The sequence below is a fragment of the Cynoglossus semilaevis genome, chromosome 17 (assembly GCF_000523025.1).
Source record: "Cynoglossus semilaevis isolate Cse_v1.0 chromosome 17, Cse_v1.0, whole genome shotgun sequence".
Classification (NCBI taxonomy): Eukaryota; Metazoa; Chordata; class Actinopteri; order Pleuronectiformes; family Cynoglossidae; genus Cynoglossus; species Cynoglossus semilaevis.
The window spans coordinates 154,480-166,668 of NC_024323.1; the positions used below are offsets into that span (position 1 = coordinate 154,480).

Here is a 12,189-nt window from a genome sequence, read left to right on the forward strand (position 1 = left end):
GATCTAAACTGTTTCCAGGTTGCGTTATTCTCTAACTGTTTTCTCCCATTTTCCCAGGGTACCGATGCTTGGATAAATCCAGACCCTGTGAAAATGGAGGCACTTGTATAGAGTCACCCTTCCGATGCATGTAAGTGAAACTTGATAAGGACAGTGTGACACCTGTGGATGAAAACTGTTATTTTCTTTACAAATGTGACGTCTGGTGCGCTTATCCGCCCAGAAAAAGAATCTTTCTGAATCTTTTCATATTTTAAGAGCAGCAACTTGTTGTTGCCCTTATGTTTTCTGCACCTGTTGAAATGGTTCGTCAGGCACGAATCACTTCTGTTGTGTTGAACATGAGCGTTTCCTCTATCTATCTTGTGAAATGTTTAGGATTTTTATGCCGTTTGGCATTTATTGTCCATATGCGTTCATTTTAAGAGTTTTGAAGAAACTTTTCTTGGAAAGTTGTCATCATTTTGCCACTGTTTTGGGAATTATGCCAATTTGAAAGCACTGTTACTAACAAGGTTGTGGGCCTTTTAAAACAAAATCGTCTGGGGATTTGTCAGAACTCTTAAAAATCCAGTTAAAAAGTCTACATTGTCTTGCCTGTGGATGAATAACAGAATGATAAGAATGAGGACAAGAAGTAGAGGCGGTGGGATTTATTGACCTTCAAGTTTGGGAAACAGACATAAATTGTTTGCCTAAGAAATTACAGTTGTTCCAGACAACAGTTGCCAGCCCGACCCCCCCAGAACGGTATTTTTGCATTTTCACTCTTAGGTGCAGGTCTTTTAAGTTTTCACAAGCAAATATTAAGACAAGTGAAGATGAACAAGTAATTGTGTAACTTTTTTTTTTCAATCATTAACTGGAAGTGGCATGACGCAAGTAAATGTTTAATTTGTCACGTGATTCTTTTAGGGTTGGAAATAACTCATTATTCCACTCTTTGTTCTTGTGTTGGTGTTCTTCCCCATATCACATATCAAAGAGAGTAATTTTATTTTTTTATGGCAGCGGCTGTCATGTTAGTCAAGTCATTCATCGGTGCTTTGGTCTAGTGCCAAGAAAAGGAATTGCACCTTAAATGCAACAGTATGACGGTTCTTAAACGTAGGGGCACAAATGTCATGCTTTAAAGGGCGAGTCCTACAGCGAGTTGATCAGCAGAGTCGAGTCTGGCCACAAGTGAGTGGTAGGACCAGTACTGATACCCCTCCCCACACCCCTTCCTCTGGGAGCCGCCAGAGAAATAGGAGATCCAAAGCAGCAGAAAAGATCTTTTCTTTTACCAGATACCTGATTGTAACCTGGCACCATCAAAACAGAGCACCGAAAGAGACAGGGAAAGAACAAGAAAATAAAGGGCCACAGCGAAACAAGGACAAAACTAGAAAAAAAGCAGAGGAAAAAAATGCATATGCCGATGCTACAAAGTGGAAGTTAGAGACGAAGTGGGGACTTTGAACACACTTTGAAGGGAAAACAACTGACATTGCTTTTTTTTTTTTTTTGCTTATTCTTATATAATTTTCTTGTAGCTTCCAGCTTCTCATGAGAGGCACCATTGTTCCTGTCCCAGATACTGGTGTATCCTCTGTCTGGTTAAAACCTTGGTGAAAGAAAAAAAAAACTCTTTGAAGTTTTTATTTCTACTTCATTTCCCTCTCAAACCGTTTGGCTAAAGTTACAGAGCAGAGTTGCTGTGAGAGGATTAGATTAATAATTCCCCAGAAAGTGTAAACTTTCTGTTAGACCACCTCACGTCGTTAAATCTTCTTAATCTGAAAAGGTTGAGAGCCTCTCCGTAAATTGGATTTGGATATTGTTTGTCGGCTTTTGACACTTTTCTTCTCATTTTCTACCGTTGTATAGTCTGGTTTTATTTATGTGGGAACTTTAAGCAACTTAATAATACTATAAGAAAGATGACATTAAAGAAGACACACGGCTTGCGGCTTAAAGGTTGAGAGGTCAGAAAAGAGTAAAAAGTATTTTCTTGCATTAGATTGCTTAATGTCTGGAAATGGGTTAAAGGAGAGAGACTATAATATGGCATCAGGGCCAGAGAGAAGATAATTAGGCAGATAGAGAGGATGTCATTCAGAGAGGATCCAGCTGGAGGGGTTCCTCTGTCGGTGGGGAATGGGTAGGGGGATGGAGAAAGCAGAGAGAGAATGGTGGTGGGGAAGGGGGAGCTCCTTAAAGGACAGCTGGTGGATGTTGTGATGGTAATCCAGTGAAGTCACATCTAGACAAAGGAGTAAAGCGTAGGGCCAGGTGCTGCCATTGAGCAGTCAGCTGCTCCCATACTGTGAGAGACAAGCTCGTGGAGGAATGAGGCTGGTCACTCACAGGGCTCTCCAGCACATGTTGCTTCTCTCATGGAGAGTAGCGATGTTGGCGAACGTGTTCACACGTTTTCCTTTCACCCTCTGCTTGTCATCCCAATCAGGGAGCAAGAAATGTAAAACGGGATAAACATATCCCGCTTTAATCTATCTGTAAAAAGCCCTTCCTTTGGCCACAGTAGCAATGCAAACAAGATGGTGGTCCCTCTTCTTTCAATGTAAATGTTTTCATAAACATTTAAGTGGAAGGCCAAAGACTTATTTGAGAACCAGAGAACATCACATCATGTGCAGGCACAAGTTTTGTGTAAGGGTGTTTACACGTCTAACAAACATGCAGTTTTGTGTTAGGGTGTTTACACGTCTAACAAACATGCCCGATAACTGTACAACACTTAAGTCAACATTTCACTTGAACAAAATGCTAGTTTCAAAGACTCTTTGCCATGTTTGCATCACTTAGCATATCAACTACTTTAGACAATCTAAGAGGTACCAAACACTGAGATTAATGTTTCCGCCTACCACTACTTCTGTTCAGAAGAAACACATCGCCTGACCACTGCAGTTTCTTTGTTATGAACTTGTCTGTCTTCACGTGATTACAAAACACCCATGAATTCTTGTAGGAAGACAGTCTGGGCATAGTTGGGTTGACAGTAATTCATTTTATCTGGTCAGAGTTTTCATTTTTCATTGAAGATTACAGCCTTTCCGAAAGAAAAATCCAGCACTAACAAGTCAATTTCACCAAAAAATATGTATCCCTCAGTAGAAAAAAAAAGTTGCTCACTGGCATGAAGTGAAAATACATATACACACATGCTGGAGCACAAAGAGGCACATTATGTTGTTTGCTTAGTCCAGACAACCTCAGGGCTGGGTTTCTTTGGTATCCTTACGGTGGATTAGAGAGGAATGCTTGCTGGGATTCCTCCTGCCCCTCTGGTGTTTTTAGGTTATTGTCTCTACCTCTTATCCATCCATCCCCCCAGGAGCCCCTTCAGGAATGTCCTATTACAATATAGGCAGCCTACTTTTTAAAATTGGATGTCTAGAAAGACTACATTTTTTTGAGGCAGCACATTAACCATGATCCCCTAAGAATCCTCAATTAAACAGCTATGAGAGAACATTTGAAAATCTACTTTAATAGGTGGATCGTGACAGACTGCAGAATGGTGACAGCATCGGGTGCATTTGACCATTTCACTTATTTTGTATAACCATAAGATGCCGGTCAATCAATAGTTGGCTGCTTCTGCCACCTTGTGACATGAATGCACTAGTCATCCATTTTTCATTGCTGCATTTTTTTTTTGTATGACCGCTGCAGTTTCATTTTTATTAATTCTGAAAAAATAGATAGTACACCTGGAGTATGATTAGCAACTTGAATTTTAGTATTTTGCCAAGCGACACATTCGTATGCCCCTGGAATTTAACCGGTGACCTTCTGGTTGTGATAACTAATGTCTCCTGAACTAAAGGGTCATGCATAGCTGTGTTTAAAATGTTGTCAAAAAGTTGTCATTAGCCTGCCCATTTCACATTCTCTTCATAAACTGTGCCATATAATACAGTGTACAAATTACTCTGGCTAACCCTTAACAGTAATGATTCATGTTTTAAGTGAGGATGGTCTCACTGTGACCCACTGGTAGCATCATTGATAGAAACATTTAGATTCCTTGACCTTTCTTTCCTGATTGGTCAGACCTGGACTATCTTCTTATACTGGGAAATTGTGCCTTGTTCCCTCAGTGTGAAGTCCCTCAGTTTATGCTGCCCTATAAACATTTATTGCAGATTTTTTTGGGTGCTCCCATGCTTCCCTTAACCCCTCTTCTAGTGACATTATGCTGTATTTTTTCAGTCTTCTTCAGACATCAGGGACAAAGCCCCAGGGACAAATTCAGTCATTACTGCTTTCAGCTATTTTTGTGCTTTCTGAAAATCCGAAAAGTCATATTCCTTGGTGCTCTGTTGTAAGTAAGGAGACTTTCACATCTAAGAGATGATGTCTCCGCGCCCAAATGGAATAAAAATGAGATCTGTCAGCAAAATTCACCAAATCCTCTCCCTCTCTAATAGGGGAGGAAGGGATGGGTCGTTGAATAAACGATTCAGGAAAAGGCTCTAACTTTTCCACTGAGCACATTTTCCATGGATATTATGATTTTTACAGCCTTATTCTGGTTTACCCACACTGAAGTGAAAAAGAAATGTTGCATAAATGTAATTGTTTTCAACTTTGTTGTCATGACTGACCAAAAATTCTTTAAGATCCTACCAGTCTGTGCCACTCTCCTGGCCAGCATGTCAAATCAGAGTAGTATTGGACAAACCTTGCTGTGGTTTTCTTTTACTTTATTGTTCAGCCACCAACTGAACAGCAATTGAGTGACTGTTAAGGGATTCTCCTGTCACATCTGAGTAGACCCAAAGGAGAACATTCAGCCTTTGAACTGTATCTGGTCTTTTCTGCTGCATTAATGATGGGTCTTTTGAAAATTTAAAGTTTTTATAGAAATCTGTTTTGGTTTAAGTGGCTGGGTGGGGTTCCTTGGATTGTGTTCATTGGGGAATGATTGCTTTTAAAGACCTCAACCCTGCGGCTCATGCAATGTGGTTATGGGCAAATACATGACTATTTCAAATATGCTAGGAAGTATCCCCCTTCCACCCCCCCAAAAATGGTCAGCTAGTAAATGAAATACATACGTGTTTCTTAACAAAGGAGCACAGATTTTTTTCTTCTTATCTTTTTACTTTTGCAGCACAGTGCAGTCCCCCATGCCAAAAACATCCTTAATTTACACTCGTAAACCTTTGCGTTTGTGAGCCTTCAGAGGTGAGAAGGATGCACTCGCAGCCCTGCTCGCCTTTCAGTCTCAGATTCATTACCACTTTCCCTCGAGAGAAAGTTAAATGTTCTTCCCTTCACATGTTTAATATTCATGCTCAGGGAGGGCTTTGGAAAAACTCCCCCCGGGGATTTCAATACCACGCATTGTACCTTCAAGTACAATTGTTGAAACAAACACTTTTTAAATTGTGAAATACACATACTCTCAATGGTCATGACTGAACTTAATTACCACACTGAATTGGCCCAGCGCCACCTGTCTATGGGGGGCATCAGCCCTCCAAAGTGCTAAATCTGTCCTTACGAAACCTTCTCTCTCTCTATGTCTCTCCCCCTTTCTCGGTATCTGCTTCTCTCTGTCTCACTCTCTTTTTCTTTTCTCACCATGGGTTACTGTTGCCAGGCTACAGTCCAGGCCTGTTGGTCTGTAAGCGCAGCCCTGAAAGACAAGCTGTTTGGGTCAGTGCCCCCCCACCCTCTCAGCCCCCCCCAACTCTTTTATACAAAGGGGTTCAGACTGCTTTAGCTCTTTTATTTGTGCCCACAAAAACACTCCCCAACCCCCAGTGTGGCTGTTTGCTTGGAATGGAGCTAGTAGGGGAGGAGGAAGATGAGGTGGAACAGCAGTGAAGTTTGCTGTCGTCCTAAGTAAGCGAGAACTTGCGGAAGAATTGGAGTTGGCCTTTGGGTAAAGAATGTTGTAATGAGCAAAGATATTAGGTTTTCCATTTTTCAGCTTTTTCCCATGAACTTCCCATCTGCAAGGGTTCATAAAACATTGATTGGTTACAACATAGCCATTAGCTATAACAGAGCCCCCGAACTTAGTTGATTCAATGTGTGTTGTGCTTAAAAACGGTAACAGCTTTCATCTGAAGATAAATGCATCCTGAGTTTTAGTCACCTCTGTGTCAAGTTAAAATCACACACATTGCTAATCAATTGACTTTTTATTATTCTGTGGCAACCTAAATGATCTTGGAGAGCAAAAGTCTCCGAAAACTTGAGGCTAAGATATTGTAGGAACAACTTTTCTCTTGACATACAAAATATTAATGTAATCCCTGCAATTTCTGGTTGAATTCTTAAAATGTTGGTGTATTGTTTTCTTACCATAACTGTAATTGTAAATGAGATTCTTACTATTCTGCTTAGGACTCTGCTTAGTCTCCTTGTACAGTTCTATGTTGGGTGGAGTGTGCACACTCACAAGACAGATCTTGTCCAAAACAAACAAACATATTTTTCCTTTAATCTTTGGTAAATTTTCCTACGGCATTGCTCAAAGTCTCTAATGCATGAATGGCCAGTATTCGAAAAATAATCTGTGTCAGCATGACATACAGGCTAGGAGTGTCTCATCGCCAAACAAAATTTGGCACTTGCTCTGGTGACGTGCAGAGGTGCAGTGATGCACAGTCTGGAGACCTCAGACCAATCTCTGCCTATGTTCTTCTTCTTTGGACATTAGTGGCGGCAGCTCCGTATTGTTGGAGTTGCATTACTGCTACATACAAGGTCTGTTTGCCGCTGGTTAATATATGTAAATCTAGAGACAGCCCTGCCACTTGCAACACAACAGGAAAACAAGCATATTCGTGTGATCCGTGGCCCACTTTTGAGGATGGCCCACCATCTTGTCTTTAATGTCTTTAATTCATCTCACAAAAACCAGAAAAAAAAATTGGCAACTCCAGTTGTTGGCTTCAGACAATGTCTTCTGAGAGTTTAAGAATGCTTTGTACTTGTTGCTTTGGGTGGTGTTACATTGGAAGGAAGATTTCTTTTTAGTTAGAATAAACAGTACAAATTATTTCAGAATTTGTACTTTTCCAGACAACCTATGTAAGTCTGTGTTGCTTTTAGTGAATTTGTCAAACATTAGCTTTGTCTTTTCAAAATAAAACAACACACATTGCTGTTGATTCCAGACTTAGAATCTCCTTTCTCTTTGTCTCACAACGTAGTCCGAACAAACATATATTCTGTCACTTGTACAGCAAATTTAGATATATAAATTCATTATTCAAAAATTCAAAATAAAAATATGTATCAATATCTTGACGCAAAACCAGTTTTATCCAAGATGGCGGCCCCTTTTGTTGTTGTTTTTTTTCCCCTTTTGTTTATCTCAGGAAATGCCCTCAAGAGATCAGAGAACTCCTTTTGTACTTGTTGCTTTGTGGAGCATGACTGTGTGTATGAAGCATGTCAGAGATTACAGCCTCTTTGTTCACAGGTGAGTCACCCTCTGACCTCTGGCAGAGAAGAGACTATTGTGTGGGCAGAGGATGAGCTCAGATTACTCTACTCCAATGACCCAGAAAGCAGGAAATCTGGTGTTGGGTTACACAAGTGCAGGTGACAGACCCTACACAAAATTAAGTAGTAAGAAGATCCGTGAACCGTAGGGCACTGCTGGAATTCAGAGTTATACAGCATAAACTTGTTTCACTGAATAAAATGCAATCTGTCGTGTTTTAATTACTTAGTTGATCTTATCTTTTTATGGCTTTTCAGTCAACCCTCCCTTCAGATGCTAAGGCCGGTTGTAAGTTCTTCCATTTTCCTGTCTGGGTTTGCAGTCTTGTTTGCATGGTGTTTGCTTTGTTGCAGTGGTGGTTTGGTTGTTTAAATAACAGTCTGTAAGAAGAGTGCAATTGCATGTTTTTTTTTTTGTGAAGGATAACCGTATCTCTTGAGTAATAAGAAATGCAGTGCTGGTTATTGCTGTTCCTGCAAGATTAGTTCCACTGGCAGCTAAAACACAGCCAGTTGTTTTGGCTATGCTGAATGCCATGATATGCCCTGACAGATGTGAACAGATGCACAATGGAGACGAGGGCAGCAGCTGGCAGAATCGTCATACGTGTTGACACCAAGAGATTAATGCTGCGCCATTCAACTGACAATGCTGTTGCTGTGGCCGATCAACCTCCGCATTGGCTGCACTCTTTTTCCTTTAAGGTCATAAGTCAAGGCTTACTATATATGACTCAGAGGCGTGTTTCACAACAGCAGTCTGCACCTGCTTTGTACATCCGCCACTAATAAGACCAGGTCCTGCTCTACTAAGCTTACTCTGCCTCCTTGTTCCCAGAGGGAATACTCAATGTTGTAAAGCTCTCTCTCTCACATATATGCTCGGACAACCTCTCACACAGTGTGTTATTAGAGCCAGTTTGGCTTAGAGTCAGGTCCACACACAAAAGAATGTGTTTTGGATTCTACGTCCTCCCGAGAACTTGCAAATGTGGAAAAAACGCATTTATCAGATATTACTTTTAATGCTGTTGGTCACACCTAAGTACACACAGACAAGGACACACCTTGTTCTGACTTCTTTGTTCACATTTATCCCGGACACATAAAAATACATAAAATATCAGCATGAATTCTCCTTTCCACGGGCCTCCAGAAAACAACACGCTAGCTCTCTCAAGCTCTCTTTTCGGATTTTGCCCGTAGACCAATGCCCTCAATTCTGAACTGTCACTGCGCATCACATTTCATATTTTCCAGGTCTTTTAAATCCACGTCTCTGCTTTGCCGATTGGGTTTAGTTACTCTTAGCAATACTCAGGTCTTTTAAAACCACGTCTCTTGCTGATTGGGTTTAGTTACTCTTAGCAATACAGATTATAGACAAAGTTACAACGACTCCTTAGATTAATCCAGACAAAGTGCGACGGATAGTCATGGAGACCCAATAAAGGGTGTAAATCAGTTGGGTATCAGTCTTTTTTGGGGTCAGTTTTGGGGTTGCCATGGTAATGGGAGATCCCGCAAAGTGAGTCTGTTATTTCCAGAGCTGAAATAAAGGATTACAGGAAATATGACATGACATTCCTGGCCTGGAACGGACGTCAATTTCTCTCTCTTTCTGTCTCTCCCTCTCTGCACCCCTCACTCTCTCTTTCTCTCTCACTGTCTCAGCTCCAATCCCACCCCTCCTCCGCCAGCTGGCATTGCAGCCCCACCCCAAGCCCTGCAGCCATGACATTATCATCACAATCAGACGGGACCTCTGATGTCTGACCTCTGAGCACATAAGGGGGCGGGGGGTTTAAGAGGACAGAGGAGGAGGAGGGGTTTTTAGAAGTGTCTCTCTCCCACACTGCCAGCTTACAAACCAAACCTGCAGTGCTGCCATGAGAATTTCATGTCATTTCTAACTTTTTAAAACAAGTATTATCTACCGACAAACTACCATTTCGGAGCTTACATTATATTTTTCTGTGCACTGTCGCTTTGTGTTTGCACATTATTATGGAACAATGCCTGTATGTCTGACCACTTGGCGTATTTCCCTTTGACTCCTTAATGGGAAAAAGTCAAACAAAACAGAGCAGTCTCCTATTTTTTTGGGACCAGTGCCGACTAGTTGTTAGAACTTGACGACCCGGTGCGGCCTCAGGCAGAGAAGTCCCAGCCTTTGTCTTGGTGTTTCCATTGTTTTAAGGGGAGGACATATCAAGAAAAGTATAGATGAACTGACACCAGTGTGTAATGCTCGTGTAAAGCAGAACACACGGAATCCCATTGTTATGTTCTGCCCAGGGGTTCCTCTAGAAAAAAAAAAAAAGGAGAATGCGGTGCCCAGAGGGAAACCAGAACTTAAGTCATCACAGCCCTCTCATCAGGATCAAACAACCTGTGGAAAGAAAAGGCCTTGTGCCCAGCCAGGGGCTCTTCTGTGGGTGTAGAGATACTGGTTTATTCTGACCTCCTTAGGCAGGATAAACGCTCGCAAGAGGACTGAAGAGCAGGTTAAGGTTAGGATCAAGCACGAGCAGTGGCCACATGTAGCACAAGTGTCAAGTAAGCAGAATAAAAGCAGCAAGTAAAACCGATTTTAAGAAGTAATCAAGGGCCAATCCAACAGGGAGAAAATTCAAGCGTGCCTAAGGGCAACAAACATACACTGCTAAAAATTCTATCAAATATAATGAGGCCAAGTAAAACCAAACATGAAACCACTATCTGAAATCAGACATGAATTGACCCTGGAGCGTCAAATGATGAATAGTGGTCGTACACTAGCCCAGTACCTCACTAGAAATGGCCCCAAAAAGGTCTTATTTTGAAAGACTACATTTGGATAATTAGAAAAGCTGCGTCAGCTAACTTACATTAGGCTTAGTTTGTATATATATATTGCAGCCATAGGTGTTTTGTTTTCTGTAGTTCCATGTCACTTAATGCTTTCTTTAAGTTAACAGTTGATCGGCTTAACGGAACACATTATTCATAGGGTTATGGTTTGCGACTGAATTATGCGTTGTTCAGTAATTTTCTACAGGACACAGCCATAGTTTCAGACATAGAGTACTTGAAAAGCAGCAACCACGCCAGCAACATGCAGTAACATTAACTTTATATTTAAAAAAACACCCCACAGTATTTCCACTATCAGATGTCTTATTTTCTCACAAAACTACTTGGACTACTTCTTGATCCATTTATAGGATAAAACGTTTGAAAATATGACATCCCAAGAGCCATCCCATCACTACAATATTCAAAACCCCCCAAATTCCAGACGTAATGTTCTCTATGACAATGAGCCAAACGTTAAGATCAGCCAAAGCTGTCACAACATATAGAAATGATCTTGTGTAACATACAATTATTCATTTTTTTATCTCAAGTTCTGAGGGCAGCAGCATGTTTGAGGACATGGCTCTATGCACGCTCTTTTCTTTTAGTTCTTATTCCTTCCATGTGCACAACTGTTGGCAGAGCATGCATTTTTACTAGGTGTGTTCTTTAAAGAGCAGAAACCGGAGATGTTGTGTGGAAAACAGAGTAGTGGGGCAAAGAAAAGGATGGGCCTTTCCAGCCTGGAAACATTATAAGACCCTAAAGATCAGTCTCCATCTACTTGTTGTTTTTGTTTGTGATTGTACTGTTTGTGTGCGTGTCACGCATCGGAAAACTCTTTGCTTAAAAAAAGTAATCCCAGCACAGACAAATTTGTGCCAAGACATTGGCCAGGTTAAAGAAGTAGGGTAAGTATCACTTGGGTTGTCACGGTTCTTTCGTTTTATTTTTGATAAATTTGCTGTCTTAATCTGTGTTAGTATTGTAGACGTCCTAATTTCTGTGTGAATACCCCCTACCCCCAGATGTCGCCCAGGCTTCATTGGTCCCCTCTGTCAGCACCTGGATCCCTGTCATCGATCTCCATGCCTAAATGGAGGTGCATGCAAGAGCCAGGTGATGAACGGAATCCCACAATACTCCTGTGTCTGCCAGAGAGGCTTCAGAGGTACAGCACACCGTCCACACATAGTTAGAATTAGAAGGGATGCAACAGAGCAACCGAGACAAGAACTGTGACAGAGCAACCGAATCAGGAACTGACCATAAATCCTTATTAAATTCCAGGACAAGACTGCGGTAACATCGACGCCTGTGCCACAAGTCCATGTGCCAACGGGGCTCGCTGTACCAGTGTGAACGACCATTACAACTGTTCCTGCCCGCCTGGCTACCAGGGAAAGAACTGTCGCAACGATATTGACGAGTGCCGAAAACCTGGCATGTGTCTCAACGGCGGTCTCTGCCTCAACACCCAAGGGTCTTTCCGCTGTCAATGCCAACAAGGATACAGCGGTCGAACATGTGAGGTGTCCACACTGCCCTGTGCCCCGTCCGAATGCCTTAATGGTGGAACCTGTCGACAGACTGGCGAGCATTCCTATGAGTGTGCTTGCCTACCAGGTAGAGTAGCAAAATAGAATAATGCCCTCATGTCAGCACACGTTATTTCTCAAATGTATATTTATCATTAAGTATCATTAATTGCTGGGAGAGGTTTAAGTAATCTTGTGTGTATCTTTGGTTTGATTTTAGCTTTTTTTTATAGCTATTTATGGTAAATTATTTTGTTAAATTTGTTTTAGCAAATATAAAACAAATATAATATATTAAATATATTTTATATAAGATATTTTAGGGCATACACATGAA

General features: G+C 41.3%; 1 protein-coding gene across 1 annotated transcript in view; it reads left to right on the forward strand.

The window, feature by feature from the left end:
- The window catches only part of notch3 (notch receptor 3), a 32,981-nt gene that overhangs the window by 1,010 nt on the left and 19,782 nt on the right, over window positions 1-12,189 (forward strand). The window contains 3 exon segments of the mRNA XM_008329125.3: window positions 58-130; window positions 11,343-11,485; window positions 11,605-11,940. Coding sequence (XP_008327347.2) covers window positions 58-130; window positions 11,343-11,485; window positions 11,605-11,940 — 552 coding nt within the window.